At 43.1% G+C, this 26,379-nt stretch overlaps 1 protein-coding gene across 1 annotated transcript in view; it reads right to left on the reverse strand.

Annotated features, from left to right (window-relative positions):
* Nucleotides 1-506: 506 nt before the first annotated feature.
* The window catches only part of ILF2 (interleukin enhancer binding factor 2), a 104,161-nt gene continuing 78,288 nt past the window's right edge, over nucleotides 507-26,379 (reverse strand). The window contains exons 13-14 of the mRNA XM_085848684.1: nucleotides 6,610-6,697; nucleotides 507-1,312 (exon numbers count right to left, since the gene is read on the reverse strand). Coding sequence (XP_085704810.1) covers nucleotides 1,158-1,312; nucleotides 6,610-6,697 — 243 coding nt within the window. The 3' untranslated portion in view covers nucleotides 507-1,157. The remainder of the gene's footprint in view (nucleotides 1,313-6,609; nucleotides 6,698-26,379) is intronic.

Consider the following 26,379-nt stretch of genomic DNA (forward strand, 5'->3'; position numbering starts at 1 on the left):
AGTAACCTGCTAATAAGAGGGTTAGTTTCATCAGTAGGGATGGGGAATTACACAAGATTGATGGTGTACCACCACCACGAAGCCCTGGAGGGGAAGTGGGATTTAATTTGGAAAGCAGATCCGCAAACGGGATAAAAGAGGAACAAAATAATGGAGGTGTGCACAGCAAGGCCAAGGGTCGAATCAAAGAACGTGTACATCCTGGAGGAGCAGAGGGAGCAAGATCTGAAGACGCCTTTTGTTCTGCCTCAACATGGGAGATGTGAAAAATATTTAGCATTTGATTCTAGAGAGTCCAGGATAAACATATGTGAAGTGGGGGTGATAGACCATAGGAGTAGTAGGAAGTACATACTCCATTGGACTATGGACAAAAGCCTTGTGGGCTGTGAGTACTCCTGATTTTTCAAGAAATGACTTGGAACTTGTGACACAAATTATGCCTCACCTTGTTGTTGGATCAGCGATTGGGGAAAAGAAGAACAACAACTTCTAAAAACAATGGAAAGGATGCTGAAAAATTATTTATTTAATTGCAATAAGAACAATGCAAAGCAACATTTAAGTAAGGAAGTTTTAACGGTCATCATGTGGCCTTTGAAAGGCAACAGCCATCTGTCTTGACTCTCGAGGATGCCACATGGTGCACACAATTAGCACAGCCTTGCCATTTCTCTTTACATCACTTAAATCTCATAACACAAGGTTATGGGTTGTATCATGTGGAAAACCCTAACTGTGATACATTTCCAGCAAAATGAAAAAGAAAGCACGTTGTTTTTTTAACGTGCGCAAATTTCACCTAAATCAGGAGAGTAAGAAAATAAGGAGGGTTGAGGAGGGAGCTGTTCTAATGTATCTGTGGTGATGTAAAATGATGAATGCCCCAACTCGAGTAACTCGACCCGGAGGTGGTGGATCGTGTTCCTCAAGCACACACACACACATTTACTGTCCCCGTTTATTTGGGAAAAGTCCCGTAGGTGAATTAAAACCCCTCCACCTGTCATACGATCCCTGCATTCAGCCAAAGTCAAATCGCTAATGGCTTTCAGTAATTTGACCTGACAACACCCCCATTCCCCACACCCCCCAAAAAAAAAAAAAAAATCAATGGGCAGCTGAAAAACTTCTTTTTTTTTAAAGCAATGGTAAACCTAATTTTGAGTATCCATGCTTTCCTCTTCTTCCGCCTCATTCTCCTCCTCCTCAGGTTCCTCTTCCCCTTCCTTCTTTTCCACAGGCTTTTCGTAAGCCTTTTCCGAAGGTGTCACCACAACTCCATCCCACACTGACAACTGTGTCGTGATGCCTGAGAGAGCAGGAAAAATGCAACGACTACTTAGCAAACATTTCCTTTGCTATAACAGGGTTATCTGTGACCGAGACATCAGAAGCAATCAATTGCAGTTAACTTTTTGCTTAACAACCACAAATGAATGACAGCACATAAAACCACATTAATGCAGTGTTTTCCCAGAACAACCTCCCTGCTTCAATGCTGAATATTCATGCACAATCCTTTTGTAATTTTGGTATGATTCAATATTCTTGCATAAGAAATTTGATGTGAACATCAGTGCTCAGTATATAAACACAAACTGAAATGAGAGCGGTCAACAGCACGCCATCGCAAATCCCCACACTTCACACCTTAAGCATTGTTGAAAGATGGCAAAAAGGCTCCATGAGGAATGATCCATTATCAACTTTATAAAAACTGTTTTGTCCCCTGTGACCCCCAAGTCCACCCCCCCCCCCACATGGCATGAACCAGGGTCAAATCCAGAAAATCGTTACATATTTCATGCTCCCGCAATGTTGATTGCAGATACAAAGTTTCATTAAGAAATGTTTCAAAATGTGCCCATAATTTCATTTGGGTATTGGACCTTTTCACCTCGCCTCAGAAGCAGGGTCAAAAATGATACTGCTCTTGCACCTTCATGTCATGTGGTGATCATAACTACCAAGTTCGGTGAATTGCTGCACAACCCTTTAGGTTTAGGAGGAGACAGCGTTTTGAACGGATGGACACAGATGCCGATTACAATATCCCCCAGTTTTTAGCCCACCTGGAACATAGTTCAGGTGAGGTATTATCATCGTGCAGTGTCTCTCAGGCAGTCAGTATGTAAACACTGTTAATTTAGCCTTGTAACGTTTTATATGTGCATTCAGCTTATTGTTGTGTGGGTTTTTGATGACGTCAGTTCCGCTGGGTAAAGAGGAATTTATTTTGGTCATGAGGACGAGCTGTGAAGCTCAACGAAGCTACGTGATATTGAGACTCCAGGGGAGTATCGCATGGAATAAATAATCTATAAAGTGTTGATGAATATTTGGAGGGTGAAGGGATAATAGTGGTAAGTTTGAAATGTAAAGAAGTTTGACTTAAATCGTCGCTAGTTTGGTTTTGGGATACGTGGCTCGGCCATGTGCGCATCACGTGCGTGTTTTCCGAAGTGGCATGCGGGTTTATATTTTGAATTTGACGTTGGCAATTATATTGTTTATTCTTATTAACTGTAGCATTCACTATTTTGTGCGATTCATTTTCTTTAATGTTCCTTCCTTTTCATTTGTTTAATAGTTGAACATGAGGAACCGAGCCATGGCCCTCTGGACTTACAAGCACTCAGATCTTCTTCGTTTAGCTATATATCGTTTTTGGCCCTATCTCTCAATGGTGAAGAATCACTTAAAAAAATTCTAGTGGTTGGATCCGGATCCGGATCGTCACCAAAATATAATCAGTTCGTCCTTGTCACACACCGAACCTGTCCACAAAATGTCATCCGGATCTATCCGCAACTTTTTGAAATATCCTTTACACAAACAGAAGACAGAAAGGGTTGACAACAACCTCCTTCACCTTCGGTGGCAGAGGTAAAAATTATTGGGGTCTAAAGGTGTCTACAGGGAGTCAAAGTGGGTCCAGGTTTGATCCTCAAAATAGATATTTGCTTTCTTTTCTGAAACTACACACACATTTTCGATGAAACATGACCACAACATTCATCACTCGTGATGCTAAAACAAATAGACCTATTGTCACCAAACTGTGTAGAACTTCTGAGGACCAGGACCTCCTTATGTTTGGCAAATCCCATCAAAAATTGTATATCAAGTAGGTCAATTTGAAAGTTAAAGGTCATTATGATTCTGGCATTGGTACTTTTGACTTCTCAAAAGGTATTCAACCGATTTAGATGTAATTTGGTAGGAATCATATCTGCATGGTGATCTCACAAGTCTGTTTAAACCATCGGCCAATTGACATATTTTATGGGTCCATCCAACACCTGCCAAAATTTCCCTGGTTCGACCAGGTGAGCACAGTGGCATTGCCTCTATTCTGTTTTTTTTAAAAGCATGGGGATAATAATACCAATTAAAACTGCAACCAGTGATGCAGGGGCCAAAGCGCTCTTTGTCCGATACAAGGCAATTTCAAACGTGACCTATGACGTCATCAACAACATATATATTACCCAGGGGTACTCGATCATATGTGCCAAGTTTCACATCAATCGGTTGAATGCTTTTGAAGAAGATTATATTTAAAAGATGGTCACCTTTAATCCAACATGGTGGCCAAACCAAGTGATTCATAACTTCATCTTGAACAACTTTTGTGCACTCTGGGTAGTCAATCATAACCTACCAAGTATTGAATCAACAGCATTTGCGGTTTCGGATTAAAAGTTTTTAAGTTTTTGATAACTTAAAACCAAGCTAGTTGCCATGGTGATTACAAAATCAAAATTCAGACAAAAAGATGACAGACATTATTCTCTCCCATTTTTCCCAATGTTTCTGGGAAGGTTTAAACTTAATTGGAGCAGCAGTTCTGGAGAAATAGCTTTTTTGGTGAACCAAATGAAGAAGTACTCCAAGATGGTGTCACCTTTGTCATCAATTTTGGTTTGGTTTTCATTGCCAGACCATGTGACTGATCAAAAATAAACTTCATATTCAAGTTCTTATTGTTGTGTAAACACAAAAACAATGTTTTGTGTTTATCAGACAATGTTTTTTTTTACCTCAACATGGCTGGCAAACCACTTCAATGATCACATCATCTTATACATTTTTTGCTCCGTGGATACTCAATAACAACCTGACAAGGATCAAATCGATAGAATTTGCAGTTTCGGAGAGGATGATTTTTTTTTTAAAGTTTTCACTTAAATCCAAGCTGGTTGCCGCCATGGCGATTGCAAAATCATAACTCAGAAAAAACATGCATTAATTCCCATTCACCCCGACATTCCTGTGAAGTTTCAACTTAATCAGAACATCGGTGCCGACGCTACAGCTTCCATAAAATTTGGCGGAAAGAATAATGATAAAATACCGATAACATGAAGAGACCAAGCATTTGTTTGCTTGGTCCTCCAATAAACTAGACATGCCACTTTATAACTGCAGGTAGTTATGACTGGAACCCAAGCCGCCCCGCTTTGATCCTACACATGACCCATGACATACTGTTTATAAAATTCAATCCAGAATGAGATTTAAAAAAATAAAAATATGGCTGCCAAATCATGTGGCCTTATGATGTTTAAATTATCAAACGATATTCCCAAAGACTCAATCATGTGTGAAGTCTAACCGATCGAATAAGCTGTTCTGGAGAAGATAAAATTTTAATGTTTATTCTTCAAAAAAATATGGCTGCCAGACAATGTGACCGATGATGTTGAAATTTTAAACATATATTCGCCATGCCTACTAGATCATGTGTGTTGAGTTTCGCATGGATCGATGAAGCGGTTAAAGATAAATTAAAAAAAAAAATCAACACAATATGGCTACCAGACCATGTGACCGATTATGTCTTCGTTGTCACACTTTTTGTGTGCCACTGATACAATTTCTCTCCCCAGGTTCCTCTTGATGACTCAATCTTTGCTCTACTTATTCGGGTTCCTTCTGATGACTCCAATTGATCTTCCATTTGATTATGTTTGTCCCACATCCTGATGCTGCGTGGAGTGTGTTTCCCTGCTGATGGACATCTGGTTGCTTGCTTGTACCTGTTGCTGTGTTTGAGCCTGGTGAGTAACTGCTGAAATCAATCTATCTGGGTTCTTCCCAACATCTTTGTTCCTTTCACACTTCTTTCTACTTTTTCACATTTATCTTTATTCAATCTAATTCTTGCTTTTTATTTTCTTTCTTTATCTATCTTTCTAGCAGAAGTGAATTATTGCAGAAGTTTTTCTGTAAGGCTCACTTGGCTGCGCCTGGATGGGGTTGAGGGTAGATGAGTAGCGGCTGAAACCCGAATCCTATCGAGGATCTTCCTCATGACTCCATATTTGCTCTTTACTTAGTCGAGTTCCTGATGATAATGAGAATGCAGTATTTGGTCTTCCGTTTGATTGTATCCCCAAGGCTTGTGGGTCACGTGTGTTAAGTTTCACCTCGATCTGTCAAGCCATTCTGGAGAAGATAAAATTTAAAGATTTATTCTTCAAAAAATATGGCTGCTAGACCATGTGACCTAGAAGGTTAAAATGTACACCCTATGTTTCCCAAGGCTAGTAAATTGTGTGCATGAAGTTTGGCATCGATCTAATAAGCTGTTCTGGTATCTGTAGCTTGCACTCAATAATGTTCGTATTGATCGGATAAGGATTTGAGGCATATAATTATGGCTGACATACTTCACTGATGATGATTGTTATCAAGACTTATTCCCCATGTGGGGTGTACTTGACATGTGCCCAGTTTCATTGTTTGTTTTTTTTCATGCAGCGTTTTCAGAGAAGAGGTGCAGAGTTTTTCCTTTTTTCCAACATGGCCGCCACACCACATGACCTACGATGCCATAATTATCATTAAAAAATATTCCACATGAGTAGTCATTCAGTCCTACACTGAAAATTGTCAATCACTCAAGCGGTTGCAGAGTAAATGAATTTAAAAGGAAATAAACCCGCAAAACGGTGGCGGAAGTATAATAATACAGTAAACAAAAATAATAATAATAATAATAATAAACAGAACAACAATCTTGATAACAACCTTCATGTCAGGTCCAAGTTTTTTTAAATTTATTTTTTAGAAACTTTTTGCAGTCTATTAAAATGAACTCATCCCTCCTGTCACCTATTAAAATATACACATTTACCCTGTGACGTAAATCTGACTGCAATTTTATGGTGTACAATTCTCATGGATTTATGTGCGGTCCAAAAGCTAATGCCAGTTTCCATAGAGGCAGGCAGACAGATCAATTTTTCACAAAGGCAAGTGATAAGGCATTGCAGGAATGGTGGTGAGGGGAGAGGGTGGGCAGAGAGCAGGGGTAAACAGCATCACCTGGCAAATTCATTAGTAACTGGTGGTGTGGTTTTAAATTCTATGCTGTGATGGTGGAAAAAAAAAAAGAAAGGAAAAAAAAAGAAGGAAAAGCTTTTTGTACTAAAATATTTTCTCCAATCCAGGGCTTGGTGCATTCAAGCAAAGAACACCAAGCCCATTCACATCTCAAACATTCGTTAAATCAAGTTAAAGTCGACTAAACAACGGGGACCAAACGTCTCTGGCACAAGCAAAGCATGTATGTATGTATGTATGTATGTAACCACTTACCAAAGTCTCTTTCAAGTCCCAATATCTGTTTGTAACCTCCATGGGCCAAGACTCTCAACAACGTTTGTGCGGTAAAACAAACGCTGTCCTGCAAATGGAAAAACAAATTATTACATCAGCAACTTTAGCAGTGGAGCAGGGGAAAGGGGGTTGAGTGGGAAGGTTAAAAAAATATCATCAGGTTTTGGGGAGGGGGGAGGGGGGTGGGGCGGAGGGGCAAGGAGGAAGACACTTAACTGCCCAAAGTATCAGATCACGAACCCCAAAGGGGTTAACCCTATACTTGGGGGCTTTGACATGCTTCACAGAGATTTTTGTTTTTTTGGCATTTCCTTCATTCGACTATTTTGACACATTCTTTGTCATTAAAAATATGACAATTTCAACACTTTTCTGGTTAGATGAATATATATATATATATATATATATATATATATATATATATATATATATATATATATATATATATATATATATATATATATATATATATATATATATATAGCTACGGTTGCGGGAGTTCATGTAAGGATTTAACAAGGAAGTTTAGCATTGTGTAGAGTTGCTTGGTCCGTGGACAAGTATAAGCATCTCAATGGAACTAAGTAGGGAATCTGTGAGCTTAAGTGTTACGTGTCACCACACAAGGGGTGTTGCAGTGTTAATTAGCCGAGGGAGTAAAAATGTTTCCCAGTACGTGATTGACCTCTGATTTTCCCTAAGTTTTTTTTATATTTCAAGCCAGGCAGTAAAGCTGGGAAACCTGTCCCTGAAACCACAACAGGAAGCCCCGACCTCCCGGGATTTAGGGGGCGAGCAGGCCACGCCCCAGAGGCAGAGGATATAGAGAGCATCAGGAGGAGGCTGGGGATAACAAGACAGGAGAGGCTGGTTCATTGCACGGGTGGATTGTGGTAGGCTTCCATCTGGAAAGGACGGGAGTTCGGCAGAGCACACACACGAGGTCGGGATGAGAACCACACGAGGCAGGTGGAACCTTTGGAAGAGGAAGGCTGGGTCATTTGGAGCCTTTCCGTGTGAAAAGCTGCTTGCGGATTTCCTGGCATACGTCTGCCTGGCTCCGAGTAACGGCGCCATTTTGCCTGCGTCTGCACATGCTGGTGGAGGGCCTCCATTCCGGGTTCGACAGGGATCAGCTCTGGCCCAAGCTGAGTACCAGTGTACTACAAAAGGGGGTTTTTGTCACCCTTTGTCGATGTTTGCATCCGTGTGCGAGGCCTCGACCACAAGAGTTATTTACTTATTCGTATCATTATTTCCTTTTACTTTATTATCTTTGTAAATGTTTGTGTGTGTGCATTAAATGTGTTTATTTTGAAGAGATTGTATCCGTGTAATTGTCGTGGGTTCGTAGATTAAACCCCCTTGTGTTGTCCTGGCGTAGTGCTCCTGTGCTGTAATCCTCCGCATGTCCGCTCTTGCCCTCTGCCATGCCCTTCGAGCATGTGTTGAAATCTCCATCGATCAACGTGTCCGCCACCTCTTAATAAGGAATCGCTCGGCCGTCCAGGGGCTGTCGGTGTTAACCACCTGGCTCTGACAAATTTGTGTCGGGGGGTTATAACTTGGGCCGGCCACGCCCACGACAATATATTGTATATAGATGGACTCCTTACATCCGCGGTTCCGCTTTTCACATTTCAGAAAATGTGACCTGCTTCTCCATTTGCTGCCCTGTACTTTGTGTATTCGTGGGTTTTGTCATGTTTTGTGTGCGTATTCGTGGTTTTTCATGGGATTTTAAATTTTCCCTCATCATGGGTGAAACTGCAGAATTTAAAAAAAAAAAACAAAAGAAAAATAAAGTATCGACAAAAAACACTTGTTAACAGGGGGGTCCTGGGGCATGCCTCCCTCAGGGAATTTTGAAAAAAATTTACATCAAAATTATTAATTTCTTTAATAAAACTGGGTGATCCTGCCCAAATTGTAACAAAAAAAAACTATGCAAATGAACGTGATATTTGGGGAAGAATTTTTTTTATTTCAGCTGAACATCCATTGCTGGGAAGAATATTTTCAGTGAGTACAGCATTTTGCTATCATCAAATAAGTAAATTCTGAATACCACATACCTTTCCAGGACTTTTAATACAAGTGTTTTATTTAAATAAATAAAAAAGGGGGGGGGGGGTCACGCATCAATTACTGGAATCACCCTCAACGAGCACAACCAGAGCATTCACTGCCCCTTTAAACTCATGCCTCATGTAATGCAGTGGTTTCTCAGAATCACCCTTGCTCTAGTGTCAACCAGAGCATTCTATTATGACTATTACTACAAATACGCATGCCCAACTGGGGAACGTAGGGACCCCCATAACACACTGACGTAACCAAGAAAGTCTTGGGCATCCTCGAGTACGGCGCCAGGTTGGATCGGGTCGGTGACCATGGTAAAGATTTGTGACAAATTCCAGGGAAATATGAGCCGGTACACCTTCATTTAAATGGCGGATGTGTTCAAACAGAGAATAGTGTCTCCTTGCAATATCAAGTGTGATGGGACCGAGTCTAGTGATCTCAGAAATAGTCCTGTTTGAAACTCAGTTATACCATCATACCCCAAGGATGTGATGTTGACATTGCATGTGGAAAGCTTGTAAAGTGTCTTGGTCCTTTTTCAAAAGAGTCAATGTTTCACAGCTATGGAGCAGAACAGGTGGGATGCATACTCTGTAAATGTGGAGCTTTGATGGTAATCTAAGCCGGTGCTGTTTCTAGACAGCATCTTGTTGCCCCATGACAGAGCCAGCCATGCCGATTCGTCTACGCACATCAGGGTTGCAGTATCCAGATGAATGAATGTTGGAGCCCAGGTAGGTAAAATGTTCCAATGACTCCACAACTACACCAGAATAGGTACTGACAGGGGAGAAGGACCAATGGCAACATTCTGTACTTTGATTTCTTTTTGTCATGAGGGCTTAAGGCCTTGGCTTTTAGCAACCGATTAAAGCGGTTGAACACAACCAGCCAGTAAACAGGGTCCCTCACAAATAGGGCATCATCATCTGCATAGAGTAGATCAGTGATGATTCCCCTTCCGACATCGATTTCAAGCTGATCTGTACACTTTGACATCATCCAATCCATGGCACAGCAGAAGAGGGAGGGAGCAAGGACACAACCCTGACAAACTCCAGAAGACTTGGGAAAAGGTGATGATAAGTCGGTGTCCACTCCAATGTGGGTTGTGGTATGTTCAAGGAGGTTCCGGATCAGGTTGAGAAGTGATGATGGAACTCCATTTGCCTCTCAGCACCTTCCACAGGAATGTTTAGTCAACAGAGTCAAATGTGGCCTTGATGTCGATATACGCCACATTTAATGGATGCTGAAATTCCCGATGAAGTTCTGCAAGAATACGTAGGGATAGTATGGAATCCATTGTTGACCTGTTTGATGTGAAACCAGATTGCTGGGGGCGTCTACGTTGTAGCAGGAGGGGGTGAATATGGTTCAAGAGAACATGAGCAAAAACCTTCCCAGGGACTGATAGCAAGGTGATCAGGTGATAGCTACTACAGTTGGGGAGGGGGGGCTTTGCAGATAGGGATTATTTGCCATTTTTCCACTTGGCTGGAACATGCACAGAATTCCAGACCTTTATAAAAAGCCAGTGTAATACGTCACAAATTAGAGTCTCGGCACATTTCAGCTGTTCTGCGGTGATGTTATCGCACTCAGCAACTCGAACATTTTTGAGTTTCCTCACTGCATGGCTGACCTCAGAAAAGGATGGAGGATCCATACGCACAGCAACATCATCGACAGCTATGGGTGCCTCTTCCTCTAAGTCGGGAGAGTGTGTACCAGGGGGAAAGTTAAGTGCCTGCTCAAAATGTTCTTTCCAGCAGTTGAGGCTTTCCTCATTAGTATGGCAGGGGTTATCACTTGCCTTCATGATCGGAATGCTGCTTTTGTTTTTATTTGAATTTCGATCAACACACATGCGCTGGATTGACCGGAAGGCAGGTATCAGGTCGTTATGATGAATAACATCCTCAGCTTCATTTGCCAGGAGCCCATACTAAGAGTCAAGATCTTTCCTAGCCTTTGCCCGATAGACAACTCTAAGGCGCCTACTTTCTGGGATATTTCCTTGATGTCGTGCTTGCCACTTCATATCAATAATGGTCAGGGAATCAGTTGACAACCAGGGCCGTTTCTGTTGCCGACTGAATCCAACTGTCTTGGATGCTGTTGAGATGCTGTTGACAGAATCCAACTGTCTTGGATCGTGTCACAGATAAGAGGCCAAGACTTCTCAACACCGTCTGAGAGTTCGCCCAAAGTATCAAAACTGTTCTGAATGGTGATGTTATATTGAGCTGACAGCTCTGGATCACAAACCATAACTTCCACATTCAAATGTCACCCAAGTCTTGCTTGATAATGGTATACAGAGTGCAGACGAATATCAGCCACAACTAGTCTATGGTCAGTGTTTGCCGGAGCTTCAGCGCCTCTAAAAACCCGATATGATTTGAAAATTGATAAAATGTGATCCAGTTCTTTACTGGTGTAAGCATCATGAGAGAGCCAGGTGAATATGTGTATGTCTCTCCTTCTGAACCAAGAACCTATAATGGATAGGTTATGAGAGGAGCAGAAGGAGATCATATGAAGAGAGTTGTCATTCATATAGCCTGATCCGTAGTTCCCGATAACACTTTCGAATCCTGTACGATCAGTGCCAGAGGATGCATTCAGGTAGCCGAGAATCAAAAGTTGGTCATGATGGGAGACCGATGCTTAAAGAGAATCCAATTGCTCATAGAATGCATCTTTCTCTGAACTTGCAGAGACCTCGGTAGGGGAGTATGCCACAATCAGAGAAAGGGCGTCATGTCGATGCTTTCGGAGAGCCATAAGTAGACAGCATGAGTCATCAACGAGAGGCTCATAATTTGCCAGGCGTAGGGCTACCCCATAGTTGCACTGTAACTGTCCTGAATGCATGAGGGTGTCATTACTGACTTGTTACTCTCCAAAACATGGTATTTTTGTTTCAGACAGGCCTGGTACTGATATTCAGAGCCTTGTCATTTCACACACCGTAGCTTTCTGATTTCCTGCTGCTATAACAGCCCCCACTCTTCTGGGAAGGCTTTCCATGAGATGGTGGAACATTGCTTTGGGGATTTGTTTCCATTCAGCCACAAGAGCATGAGTGAAGACGGGCACTGATGTTGGGTGATTAGGTCTGGCTCACAGTCGGCGTTCCAATTCATCCGAAAGATGTTCGATGTCGTTGAGGTCAGGACTCTGTGCAGGCCAGTCAAGTTCTTCCACGGCAATGTTGAGAAACCATTTTTGTATGGACCTCACTTTGCGCGCTGGGGCATCGTCATGCTGAAACAGGATTGGGTATCCCCAAACTGTTGTCACAATGTTGGAAGCACAGAATTGTCTTGAATATCATTGCATGCTGTAGCATTAAGATTTCCCTTCACTGGAACTAAGGGGCTGAGCCCGAACCATGAAAAACAGTCCCAAACCATTATTCCTCCTCCACCAAACTTTACAGTTAATACGATGCATTCAAGCAGGTTGCGTTTTCCTGGCATCCACCAAACCCAGATTTATCCGTTGGACTGCCAGATGGTGAAGTGCGATTCATCACTCCAGAGAACGCGTTTCCACTGCTCCAGAGTCCAATGGTGGTGAGCTTTACACCACTCCAGCCGACACTTGGCATTGCGCATGGTGACCTTAGCCTTGTATGCGACTGCTTGGCCATGGAAACCCATTTCATGAAGCTCTCGACGAACGGTGCTTGTGCTGACATTGCTTCCAGAGTCAGTTTGGAACTCAGTAGTGAGTGTTGCAACTGAGGACAGACGATTTTTCCACGCTACATGCTTCGGCGGTCCTGTTCTGTGAACTTGTGTAGCCTACCACTTCGCGGCTGAGCTGTTATTGCTCCTAGACACTTCCACTTCACAACAACAGCACTTACCGTTGACTGGGGCAACTCTAACAGGGCAGAAATTTGACAAACTGACTTGTTGGAAAGGTAGCATCCTATGACGGTGCCATGTTTAAAGTCAGTGAGCTCTTCAGTACTTGTTTGTCTATGTGCTCAATTTTATACACGTTAGCAATGGGTGCGGCTGAAACAGCCGAATCCACTAATTAGAAGGGGTGCCTGCATACTTTTGGCCATATAGTGTGTACATTCCATGCAGTGATACGTCAAGTATGCTGAATATCAGGAATTGGTGGAGCAGAGGATGCACTGCATCTCATATATCAAACCACCACCTCCCCGAGAAGGGGTTTGGGTGGTAGGCGGCATATTTGCTGGAGACATAGCTCCAGGTTGTCCTATGGGTCCAAGATAGTTATGGGCTCTAACCCTGGTGCCATAGATAATTGCCATCATGTCACAGTGTGTGTGGGGGGGGGGGGGGGTTTGGTTTAACCCCTGATACTTTTCTCCCTTGGGATAGAGAGAACATGAAGCGCAGTAGACAGAGCCAGTTCTTCATAAAGTTGAGTGATATGCCTCCATCTACGTCAGACATTGCTGTTGATCCCAAAAGGAATTCATGCGCCAATGCGTGGCTCAAGGAATCGCTGCTGTCCAGTGCCATGCTATTTAACCGACAGCTTGGGATTTCAAATCGAAGTAATCTTTTCCTAGGTGGGCTGCCATCCAAGGCTGGTGGGCCCCACCTGCCCGGAGCAATCTGGTTTTCAGCGCAGTTCACTTCAGGACTGGTCTCCTAAATCCACCGCCGCTGATATCAATTCAGCCTAGGAATTCTTCCACACATTTGACTTTTAAAAGGTATAGTCAGAGCATTCACTACCCCTTCAAACTCACGTGTCATGTAATGGAGTGGTTTCCCGGAATCACCCTCACTCCATTGTAAACCAGAGCTCATTCACTATCCCCATAATGTTTTTTGCTCTTTTTTAAATTTGGCCAATACTGGACTTGTTAACGCCATAATGTCTGCCCAAAACACCTCGCCTGGCAGTTTTTTCTTTTTTTTTTTTGTATACCTTGTCGAGGCTCGTATGGGAGCTAACACACAATGCACATCAAGGAGGGCATCAGACAGGAGGGGAGGGAGTGGGAAGGACAAAACAGTGGGGAACAGAGACATTAGGAGATCTGTGGAAGGGAGAGTTATGGGACAGGGAACATGGGGAATAGAAGATGGACATTACAGGGACTTTCAGGAAGGAAAACAGAGAATTTGAAGGAGGTGGGCTTGGGTGGATTATCGGGGGAAGAAAAGATCGAGGATTTGGATGAGGGATGATAAGAGGTGGTGGTGAACAGCTGTTTTGAAGGCCTGGAGGGAACAATGGGAATGAATAGAGTGAGGGAGTCTCTTCCAACGGCGGGAAAAAAGAGGAATGAAAGAGTGAAGGTGAGCAGTGATTCGTGATTTTGGTAGTTTTACCAGAAGGGGGTTGTTGGCGGACCTTGACGCCCTGTGGAAATGTGGTGGGGACAAGTCGCAGAGAGAGGCTGGAGAGGGGGCGAGGCTGGAGAGGAGACGGTAGAAGACAGAAAGACCACCGACCAACCTGCGGTGATTGAGTTAGAGGCCCAAAGACTCAGCCTCATTGCGGGAGATGCCAATGATCCGAAATGCCTTGGTTTCTACAGCGTGAAGCCGAGAAAGGTGGGAGGCAGGAGCACCAGCACAGATGGGAGGGCAGTACTCCATCAGGCTGCAGACAAAAGCTTTGTAAGTGGTCAGGAGCTCAGGTGGGCCGAGGAAGGACTTTGCATGACGGAGGATTCCCAGTCGGCGACTGGCTTTGGAGGCGGGGTTTGAAATGTGGCTTTCCCAGGAAGGGTCATGGCAGATAGTGAGACTCAGAAGCTTGAAAGAAAGGACTTCTTCCAGAGGATTGTTGAGAAAGTGGATGGGGGGTTTTCTAAACGGTCCTTTCGAAGAGACATAGTGAGAGTGTGAGATTTGTCCGGATTGAAAGACATGTTCCATGTGTTGGATGACCGATGTACGGCAGAGGGTGGAGTCATCAGCAAAGAGATATAGAGGATTTTCCAGAGTCGGAGAGATAATTGATGAAAACCAGAAAAAGAACAGGGCCCAGAACGCTACCTTGAGGAACTCCAGAAATGGGGGATGAAAGAACTCCATTTAGGGCCACACGGTGACTGCGACAGGAGAGGAAGTCTGTGAGCCATGAGTGGAGATGGCCTTGTATACCATAGGAAGAGAGTTTGGTGAGCAGCGCAGGGTGCCAGACTGTGTCAAAAGCACGTGATATGTCCAGGGATACGGCTCGGATTTCCTGTCTGGCATTGAGGGCTTCCATCCATTGTTGGGAGAGCAGAAGCAGCAAATCCAGAGTAGAGTGACCGGGTCTGAAACCAAATTGATGATCAGAAATCAAGCCATTGGAGAAGAGGAAGGATTTGATGTCTGAAGCGATAATGGATTCCATAACCTTGCTGATGATTGGGAGAAGGCTGATTGGTCTGCAGTTGCAGGGATCTATTTTTGCACCTTTTTGTGCAGGGCAGTGATGTTTGCTGATTTCCAAGCAGATGGCAGATGGCCTTGAGCAAATGAGAGGGTGAATAGAACAGAGAGAGGGTGAGCAAGAGCAGAAGAGCAGGCTTTGAGGAAACGTGGGCTGAAGCCGTCTGGACCGGTTGCAGAATCTGAGTCGAGGTTTGACAGCAAGCTCTCCACCTTGTCAGGAGAAAAGGACACAGAGTCCAGGAACAGTTGGGTGTGACTGGGTAAAGTGGGTAGAGAAAGTGATGGGTTTTAGACACAAGATTTAGCTGCAAACAGCGAGTTTAGGCATTCAGCTTTTTCACGTGCGGTATCAGCAGTGCTGCCATTTGAGGTAAGGGAGGGGATGGAGGGGGAACATACACCAGAAACAGATTTGATTAGACGCCACCAGGATTTTGAGGAGGGAGAGAGGTTTGAGAGTTCAGACTTGAGATAAGAAATATGTTGTTTTCTGGCTCTCCTGAGGGTAGATACACACTTGTTCCAAGCTCTATGGAAGGAACTGAGATTGCCCTCAGTTGGGTTTGCTTTCCATGAGGCAAAGGCAAGTTGTTTCAGGACAACTGCCTCATCACAAGCTTCAGTGAACCAAGGGTGGGAGGAAGGGTAGGACAACTGAAGACGAGAGGGGTTAAATCTGTGCATGAGGGAGAGCAAGTTTCTTTGAAAGAATTCCCAGGATGAGTTGATGTTGGAGAAAGTAGCGATAGGAGACCAGTCTAAGTTTGAGGGCTGCTTGGAGACCGTGCCAGTCAGCTTGAGTGAAATGCCAGACTCGACGGCGGTGAGGTAGTTCTCTGATAATAGCCAGAGAGATGTACACTTTGACAAGGACGTGGTCAGAAGAACTGATTGGATCGGAGGAAAAGCAGCAGGTATTGTCAGGGAAATTTGTCAAAATCAGATCCAGAAGAGATGGAGTACCATTGGTTGAGATCCGGGTAGGGAACTTGACAAATTGAGTCAGTCCCAATGAGTCGTAGAAAGCTTTTGCTGAGGTGCCATGACAGGTGAGAGAGGAACCCACACCTCGCCAACTGGCATGATGACAATTGAAGTCGCCACATATGAGGAACAGAGAGTTTGGATAAGAAGATAGAAGTTGGTCCATGTTTTCAGATAGTGAGGTGTAGATGGAGTCATCACTGTTCGGTGGACGGTACAGTACACATATAAACATGAGGTGGGAGTGGAGGGGAAGCCGTAGCCAGAGGTATTCTTGGGGGTGTAGGGGAGTGAGGGCAGTGCATGGAGAGTGAGGAATAGAGTCTTTGATGAAGAGAGCAACTCCTCCACCAGGGCGAGGCTCAGGTCTATCAAACCGGAGGAGGGAGTAACCAGGGAAAGATATTTGGGAGTCAAACACGTCTTGGGGGAGGAAAGTTTCTGTCAGACAGATTATGTCTGGTTTGTCAGTGGCAACCTGTATGGAAATATCTGAAAGGTTTGAGCGAAGGCCCCAGATATTTGAGGTCCAGACTTTTGATGAAGAGGTAGGGGAGGAGGCTTTGGCTGCAGGGGGTGGGGGGAGGGGGAGGGTAGGACAAGGGACGAGGGGCGGAGGTAAGGAGTGTTGGTGAAAGAGTGTGGGGGATTGCAGAATAGCTAGGGGAGGGGGCCAATTGAGGAGGAGAAAAGGCTTTGTGCTGCTGGGGGAGAGGGGGGACAAGAGAGAGGGAAGAAGGCAGTTGAGGATTTGAGGAGGTGGAGTGAAGAGATGGAGGTGAGAGGGCAGTGGAAGGAGACAGCTTTGTGGATGGCAGGGGGGGGCGGGAACTTTGGGAAGGATGAGTGAGGGGGATGAATGGCGGGAGAAAGTTGAGGGGGGAGTTTTTGAGAGAGGTGAGAGGGAGGCTTGGAGGGAGTGGGATGGTTGCTTTGAGAGTGAGGGGTGAGACGAGTGAGTTGGCACTGAAGTTGGAAAAAAAGAATGGTTGATGGAAAGCGAACATTCATAGCAAACTGGGTTTGTTTTTTTAAGTTTTAGGTCAGTTATGCGATTAAACACATTTCTTGAGGGATGCAATAAAGGCAAATTCAGAGAATGGAGAGAAGAAACGCTGTAACAGTTGGATTTTCGGCAAGGTATGAAGGAAAGGTCGAATTGAGAGCAGTCTGTTTAAATAGCAGAAGAGTAGTGCATTCTGATACAGTAAAGAGTACCACACGTGTGAAAGAGGAAGATGAAGCATAATAAGAGATCGTTTTTGTTATTATTATTAATGTTTGCGAGAGTTAACAGATTAGTTCATGGAAGTGTTGTAGAAAAAAAATCGAGGAAGAAGAAGACATGAAGAAAAAGAAGAAGAAGAAGAAGACATGAAGAAGAAGAAGAAGAAGAAGAAGAAGACATGAAGAAGAAGAAGAAGAAGAAGAAGAAGAAGACATGAAGAAGAAGAAGAAGAAGAAGAAGAAGAAGACATGAAGAAGAAGAAGAAGAAGAAGAAGAAGAAGAGAAGAAGAAGAAGAAGAAGAAGAAGAAGAAGAAGAAGAAGAAGAAGAGGAGGAGGAAGAAGAAGAGATGAAGAAGATGAAGAAGAAGAAGAAGATGAAGAAGAAGAAGAAGAAGATGAAGAAGAAGAAGAAGAAGAAGAAGAAGAAGAGATGAAGAAGAAGAAGAAGAAGAAGAAGAAGAAGAAGAAGAAGAAGAAGAAGAAGAAGAAGAAGAAGAAGAAGAAGAAGAAGAAGAAGAAGAAGAAGACATGAAGAAGAAGAAGAAGACATGAAGAAGAAGAAGAAGACATGAAGAAGAAGAAGAAGAAGAAGAAGAAGAAGAAGAAGAAGAAGAAGAAGACATGAAGAAGAAGAAGAAGAAGAAGAAGACATGAAGAAGAAGAAGAAGAAGAAGACATGAAGAAGAAGAAGAAGAAGAAGACATGAAGAAGAAGACATGAAGAAGAAGAAGAAGAAGAAGACATGAAGAAGAAGAAGAAGAAGAAGAAGAAGAAGACATGAAGAAGAAGAAGAAGAAGAAGAAGACATGAAGAAGAAGAAGAAGAAGAAGAAGAAGACATGAAGAAGAAGAAGAAGAAGACATGAAGAAGAAGAAGAAGAAGACATGAAGAAGAAGAAGAAGAAGACATGAAGAAGAAGAAGAAGAAGACATGAAGAAGAAGAAGAAGAAGACATGAAGAAGAAGAAGAAGAAGACATGAAGAAGAAGAAGAAGAAGACATGAAGAAGAAGAAGAAGACAGGAAGAAGAAGAAGAAGAAGAAGACACGAAGAAGAAGAAGACACGAAGAAGAAGAAGAAGAAGACATGAAGAAGAAGAAGAAGAAGAAGACATGAAGAAGAAGACATGAAGAAGAAGAAGAAGAAGAAGACATGAAGAAGAAGAAGAAGAAGAAGACATGAAGAAGAAGAAGAAGAAGAAGACATGAAGAAGACATGAAGAAGACATGAAGAAGACATGAAGAAGACATGAAGAAGACATGAAGAAGACGAAGAAGAAGAAGAAGAAGAAGAAGAATAGGAGAAAGGTAGCGTTTTTTTTTTTGTTTGTTTTTTAAGATAATAAATAGAGTGATTAGTTGGGAGGGATTGGGGAATGTTAAGAGAGTGGGAAGGACAGAAATTGAAGATAATGGGGAGAAAAAACAAATAAACATGATCGTACACCGAGGGGAACAAAGGATAGGCCTCAAGCACCCAGTAAGACAAGTTCGACGAAATCTCACAAAATAGCACGATTTTTGAAACAAAACCAAACTAGGAACACACAGTAACATGTAGGTGAGAAAATAAACAGTTAAAACAGGACAGATAACGACCAGAAACTTAACTTTGAGATCGTCAGCAGGGAGCCCCCAAGGAGACCTGCCAATGCTCCAAACCCAGAACCGGAAGTGAATTTGTTGTGCGCTCGTGGCCATTTTGATGAGCTTATATTTTCTGTATCAAGTGAGTTTTCGTGATAATCGGATCGAGAGTGTACTTTATTTATTTATCTGTCCGTGTTCATGTCCGTCTCTCTTTTGGCCGAGGATTCTCAGTTTTCGTCATTGCATGTATTCTGGTAATAAACTATTATTGGCGTGGTGACTGACCATTGCAGATTTAGCACATGAGAAACCATTTTGGCACGGCTTTAATGGCAAATCCCAGTGGAAGGTTAAAATTGGTCATGTTAACTAAAAAGAGACCAATGGAATGAAGAATTCTAACCACCCCTTCTCGCAGGAAGTCAGTCAGTAAAGATGCACAATGCCACGTGTGACATGTACAAGAGAAAGCTGCAAGTCATTATAAACAAATGAGTTTTAAAACATTGATTTTATAACACTAGAGTCCCCATGCGTGCCACACTTTTCTCATCCCCAGTCCTCCATCGATTGAAACCGAGTCGGGAGCCTGATGGTCTTATTTAATAGTGGTGGTGGTTGTGCTGCACAAGCACAATGGGCCAAATGGCCTCCTGCATCACGTTCCTTGTTAAGATTTATTGGTTTCGTATCTATGTGGTCACAAACTTCATCGCAACCAACAGATACCAGGTTTTGCAGCCTTTACTTCATCGTGTAAGCCTGGTGTTGGCTTAGTGGTTAGGGTGGTGGCTTGGGATCCCAGGGTCCTGAGTTCAAGCCCCGTTGGCTGCTGAATTAACACCAGGGGGTTGACTCAGCCTGTCATCCTTCCGAGGTCGGCGAAATGAGTACCAGTGTACTGGTCCCGGTGTATGCCCCGGTTAGAATAGGTGTACCATATCCCTGTGTGTCGTAAGAGGCGACCAGGGTTGGCGTCAGGAAGGGCATCCGGCCATAAAACATTGCCTCAAGAAAAAGCCAACCCCTGCACAGCAGGGAAAAATGGCTGTAAAAAAACTTCATGTGTCTTTTTACACACGTCTTTACTCGTGTCTTTCGTGTGTGAATCGTGTCTTTACTTCATGCAATGTAAAGACAGCACTTCAGCATTTTCCGTGTAATTCAATTAGGAAGGAACAGCGATGGGAAAATCCAACAATTGACGCCATTTCCATATTTACTGACATAGACAAACGTTCTCCTCTGCCTGGCAGACATCTGATCACGGTAACGCACTTGTGAGATTTTGTAATTGGCCATCTTCTACAGAAATACCTCATAATAAAACGACGATGGGAGTAATTCAAGTAACCATGGTCATGATGCGTTAGCATTGCACCCCATCTGGATGAAAGGGGTTGAGAAACAAATCAGCAGATCGGAATAGCACCTCAATTCCCCATAATTGCAGCATGATTTCTGATGACGAAAATACGGAAACCTCCGTATGGGTCGTTACAAAATTACGGATTTCTGTACACAGACAGAACAGTGTCACCCATGCCTTATGAATCTCAAACCGCCGGGAACCAATCTACCTTTTCCCAATGAAACAATGCACGGACATTTTTCAGGAACGTATCCCTCGCAAATATCATGGTCTGATTGTACGCATACACGCACACACACACATATACACTTTTTCTCCAAAACAGGTAGATATTCAAATGAAACAAAGTGAAATCCACACACTATAACTTCCCACCACTGGGTGTGAAGGTTTGCCATTCCAGCAATGGATATCTCAGTGATACGTTAGTCAAAATGGCAGAAGGCAGCATGATGCTGTCAGTGCTGTAAAGTATGAAGCACCAGAGATGAGAGTTGGAATGACTGATTGGAGATTAAATGACTGGAGGTAAGAATTGGGGTGCACCATCACGATCCTGAGAGTAGACGTTCAATGGAGTACCACCACAAAGGATAACCAGTTCTGACTTGGCTCCATCTGATTTTCATCTCTTCCCCAAACTTAAAGAACACCTTCATAGAGAACATTTTTCTTACACCGATTATGTCAAGACCGCTGTAAAGAGCTGGTTAAGTCAGCAGGATACACAGTTCTTTCATAACGTCATCACAAAACGACTTTGATGTTGGCAGAAATATGTTGACCGCAGTGGTGATTATGTTGAGAAATCTCTACCCGTTAACCCAACCCCAAGCCCACCTCCTTCCAAATTTCCACTTTTTCCTTCCTGAGAGTTTCCTTCTGTATTCATCTTGTCCACCCTATGCATCCTCTCCTGCACATGATTCCTCCCCACACCCATTGTTTGTCCAAGTCTCCTTCTAGTTTATCCTTCAACTCTTCTGTCGGTGTTTCCCCTTCTCGCTACTGTTCCTTTTGTTCTGCTGCATCCTGATCCAGTGTTCCAGCTCTTCAATGAGCAATGACGTTGTATCCAAAGAAATAAAGAAATATGCACCATGGTCGAATAAAGATTGATGTAAATATCCATCTGTTTCATTAAAATATCTTTACCTGTTTTGGAGAAAAATAATATGAAGCATTACTTTTCAACACACCCTCATATGATTAACTACCAATATATTTTAGAAATCGAAATTTCGAAGCATTGAACCCATTTTAATTAAAAAGTAATTTATGAAATAAAATATATAAGAACATCAGCAGCCTTCATTAATAGGAGGAAAATAAAATATACAATGATGAACACACCTATCACCCCCTGATTGCTTTTATATTTGACGTTTGCTTGTGTTAAAATCAAGTTTATTTACAATCAAATAGGCCCCAAGGGTAAGCAGAGGGGGAAATGAGAAAATGGAAGCCTTGATGGTTTTTCAGTGCTCGCAGCAACACCTGCAGTAATGAGTTGTGAAACTGTAATTACCACATGATTAAAGCCCATATAAGACAATGAACTGCATGCATCTCCAGACTAATAAACTACAGAAATCGAATCAATGTGCCAAAATGTAACAAAATACATATCTTAACTCTTGCATCCGAACCCTGCCAAGATCAACTTTCATATTCGGGTTGAATGATTGGTAAAATTTACGAGGAATAGGATTTTAAAAAGTTATTTTTCGGCATCTCCAGTGACATTATCATGATTTAGAACCAAAACTGACTGTTTCTTGCACATAAAACATACAAATTTAAATAAGAACTAGAGTGAAGTCGATGGCACGCCACCGCAGATCCCCACACTTCCCACCTAAAGCAAAGTTGAAAGATGCCAATAAGCTCCAACAGGAATGACCCTAAATCAAATTTTGGGTTAAAGTTTTTAAACATTTTTTTAGGGGAAGGCACACGATGGAAGGGAACACTCCTCATGCTCCTAAAAGGCCTTTATTGTTATCATCTATCTATAATGCCAGCAGTGTGTGTGTGTGTGTGTGTGTGTGTGTGTGTGTGTGTGTGTGTGTGTGTGTGTGTGTGTGTGTGTGTGTGTGTGTGTGTGTGTGTGTGTGTGTGTGTGTGTGTGTGTGTGTGTGTGTGTGTGTGTGTGTGTGTGTGTGTGTGTGACCGCTGTTTCTCGACAACCACTGGTCCAATCTGATTGAAACTTGCCAGTTATATTGCTGGGGACCTGAGGATATGCCTTTTCAAGGTTTGATATTAATTGGACAAGTGGTTCCCAAGTTATGGCCATTTATTTACCAAACCAATGACAAGACACGTTGTTGCGTGGGCGTAGCCGATGGGGGAAGGGAAGCTCAGCCGCGTTCCCATTACAGGTTACAACGTAGGGCTTCCGGAGAGTGATGACTTCGTGTATTCTAATAATTTCTCGATTTGTTATGCGCATTTATAGATAAACACTATGCCCCAAGTTCTGATCGTTTTCATATTAAACGGTGCATAAATTTCAGTAACATCAGAGTGAGCTGGTGTGCTCCGAACCAGGAAGTAAATTTTATTTTCCTCTCTTCTCTTCTCTTTTTGTTTTTCCTTGTGACGACATTGCGAAAAGGCAAAATACGTTGGCGCTAATTGAATAATTGGCCATTAAAACTAAATTGCGAATAATCGTAACTGCGATATGCGAACTTCCGGGCAACGCACGTACAGGCATGCGAGAGCGAAGAAACGGCCTGTGTGGTTGTTATTTCTTGCTCGCGGTTTGAATATTTTTTTTATTATTTTTTTTTTTTACGGGCACGTACTCGTCTATCCATAATTCCAGCAATCTCTGTGTGTGTGTCTGTGACCGCCGTTTCTCGACAACCACTCGTCCGATCTGATTGAAACTTGCCAGGAATATTGCCGGGGACCTGCGGATGTGCCTTTTCAAGGTTTGATATTAATCGGACGAGCGGTTCCCAAGTTACGGCCATTTATTTATCAACCAATGATAGGACACGGTGCTATGACATCACAATAATTTTTTTTTTTTTTGCATGTACGGCCACGCACAGTGCTATGACATCACGTCACGTCATGACAGGACATGGTGCTATGACGTCACGAATGACGTCACAATTGTTCTTTCTTTTTTTTTGCACAATTGACATCACAATTCTTCTTCGTTTGATGTGACATCACAATTGACGCTGGGGACCTGAATATGTGCCTTTTCAAGGTTTGATATCGTTCTTCTTCATCCGTTTCAGCTGTTTCCCCGGTTATGCCAGTGATTTCTTAGTCACGCACGTATGGCCACGCACCTACGGGCCCGCACTAGTCCATCTATAATTCCAGCAATGTGTGTGTGTGTGTGTGTGTGTGTGTGTGTGTGTGTGTGTGTGTGTGTGTGTGTGTGTGTGTGTGTGTGTGTGTGTGTGTGTGTGTGTGTGTGTGTGTGTGTGTGTGTGTGTGTGTGTGTGTGTGTGTCTGCGACTGCAGTTTCTCGACAACCCCTGGCCCGATCTAATTGAAACTTGCCAGGAATATTGCTGGGGACCTGAGGATGTGCCTTTTCAAGGTTTGATATTAATCGGACAAGCGGTTCCCATGTTATAGCCATTTATTTATCAAACAATGACAGGACACGGTGCTATGACATCACTATTGACGTCACAATTAATTTTTTTATTCTTTTTTTGCACGTACGGGCATGCACGTACGGTCACGCACTAGTACCACAAAATAGCATATTGGAAACGTTTCTTGTTTCTCTCTTAACAACACTAATGTTCTACATTTTTAAGTGTGTGACATTGTCAATTTTCTTGATCGGTTGTGCATTTTTCAAAATTTACTCTCACCATTAAAACGAAGTGCATACATAATAGAAATAGTCGTTTTTTTGTAAGTATTTTTGATTTTTTTTTCTTTTTGTCTCGAAGTGATGACCTGCAAAGTTGTACCATCAAACCAGTGATTAAGAGATGGTCAATATGGTGGAGAAATAATCTTAAGAGCACTTTTACTTCCCAATCCCGTTAAATCAATGTTGATAAACCTAAGAGTATTCGCAAAAACAGCATTCCTGCCTTTGGAAGCTATTTTGTTGAGTTTAACTCAACGCTCGCTTGAAAATTGTGCTGGCATGCTCTTGCCCGATGAATTGACAATATGCTCGTACCAATGAAGAGTGCATGTGACTTTCTGCCAATGCTTTAAACACCGACTGAATGGGAATATTATCCGATATGTCAGTAGCCTCCCTTTATTATAGCATGGCAGCCACAAATTCAACATGCCCCTGCAGTTTTTTAATGCTCCTGCAGCTGAAGGCTGGAGGCATTATGTTTTCAGGTTGTCCGTCTGTCATCAATTTATAATAACGGAGATGATGAGTAAACCACTGAAGGGATTTCAACGAAACTTGGCCCAAGTGTGGACTGTAATACAAAGATGAAGCGGCTAGATTTGGGATTCAAAAGGTCAAAGGACATGTTCCCTCGAATTGAAAATGTTACCATAAGAACTTATGAACCGTGAAAGGGATTTTATCCAGACTAAATACGGACTGATAATGTGATATTTTGGGTTCAAAAGGTCTATCTATATCCACTGATGAGCCAAAACATTATGACCACTGACAGGTGAAGTGAATAACATTGATTATCTTGTTACAATGGCACCTGTCAAGGGGTGGGATATATTTGGCAGCAAGTGAACAGTCAGTTCTTGAAGTTGATGTGTTGGATGAAGGAGAAATGGGCAGAAGTAAAGACCTGAGCGACTTTGACAAGGGCCAAATTGTTATGGCCAGATGACTGGGTCAGTACATCTCTGAAACGGCAAGGCTTGTGGGGGGCTCCCGGTCAGCAGTGGTGAGTACATACCGACAGTGGGCCAAGGAGGCACAAACCACAAACCACAAACCGGCGACAGGGTGTTGGGCACCCAAGGCTCATCGATGCACGAGGGCAATGAAGGCTATCCCATCTGGTCCAAACCGACAGAAGGTCTACTGTGGCACGTCACAGAAAATTTTAATGGTGGTCACGGGAGGAATGTGTCACAATCCACAGTGCATCACACCCTGCTGCATATGGGGCTGCGTAGTTACAGACCAGTCAGAGTGCCCCTGATAACCCCTGCCCACCGTCGAAAGCGCCTACAATGGGCACGCGAGCGTCAGAACTGGACCTTGGAGCAGTGGAAGGTCGCCTGGTCCGATAAGTCCCGTTTTCTTTTAGATCACGTGGATGGCCGTGTATGTGTGTGCCGTTTACCTGGGGAAGTGATGGCACCAGGATGCACTGTGGGAAGATGACAAGCCGGTGGAGGGAGTGTGATGATCTGGGCAATGTTCTGCTGGGAAACCCTGGGTCCGGCCATTCATGTGGACGTCAATTTGACACGTGTCACCGAGTTAAACATCGTTGCAGACCAAGTACATCCCTTCATGGCAATGGTATTCCCCGGTAGCAATGGCCTCTTTCAACAGGATAATGCGCCCTGCCACACTGCACACATTGTTCGGGAATGGTTTGAGGAACATGATGAAGTGTTCAGGGTGCTGCCCCAGCCTCCAAATTCTCCAGATCTCAAACTGATTGAGCATCTGAGGGATGTGCTGGACCGACAAGTCCGATCCACGGCGGCTCCTCCTCACAACTTTCAGGACTTGAAGGATCTGCTGCTAATATTTTGGTGCCAGATACCACAGGACACCTTCAGGGGTCTTGTAGAGTGCATGCCTCAGCGGGTCGGAACTGTTTTGGCGGCACACGGAGGACAAACAGCATATTAGGGAGGTGGTCATAATGTTTTGGCCCATCAGTGTGTGTGTGCATATATGTGTATGTATGTATGTATATATATATATATATATATATATATATATATATATATATATATATATATATATATATATATATATATATATATATATAAACACAGTGGTGCCCCCAGAATCCGAATTTAATTCGTTCCAAGAGGCTGTTCGGATTCCAAAAAGTTCGGATTCCAAAACTATTTTCCAAATAAGAAATAATGAAAAGTGAATTAATCCGTTCCTGGACCCCAAGAAAACCCACTTTCAAGACACTT

The sequence above is a fragment of the Eptatretus burgeri genome, chromosome 12 (assembly GCF_056783735.1).
Source record: "Eptatretus burgeri isolate ZD-2024b chromosome 12, Ebu_testis_v1, whole genome shotgun sequence".
Classification (NCBI taxonomy): Eukaryota; Metazoa; Chordata; class Myxini; order Myxiniformes; family Myxinidae; genus Eptatretus; species Eptatretus burgeri.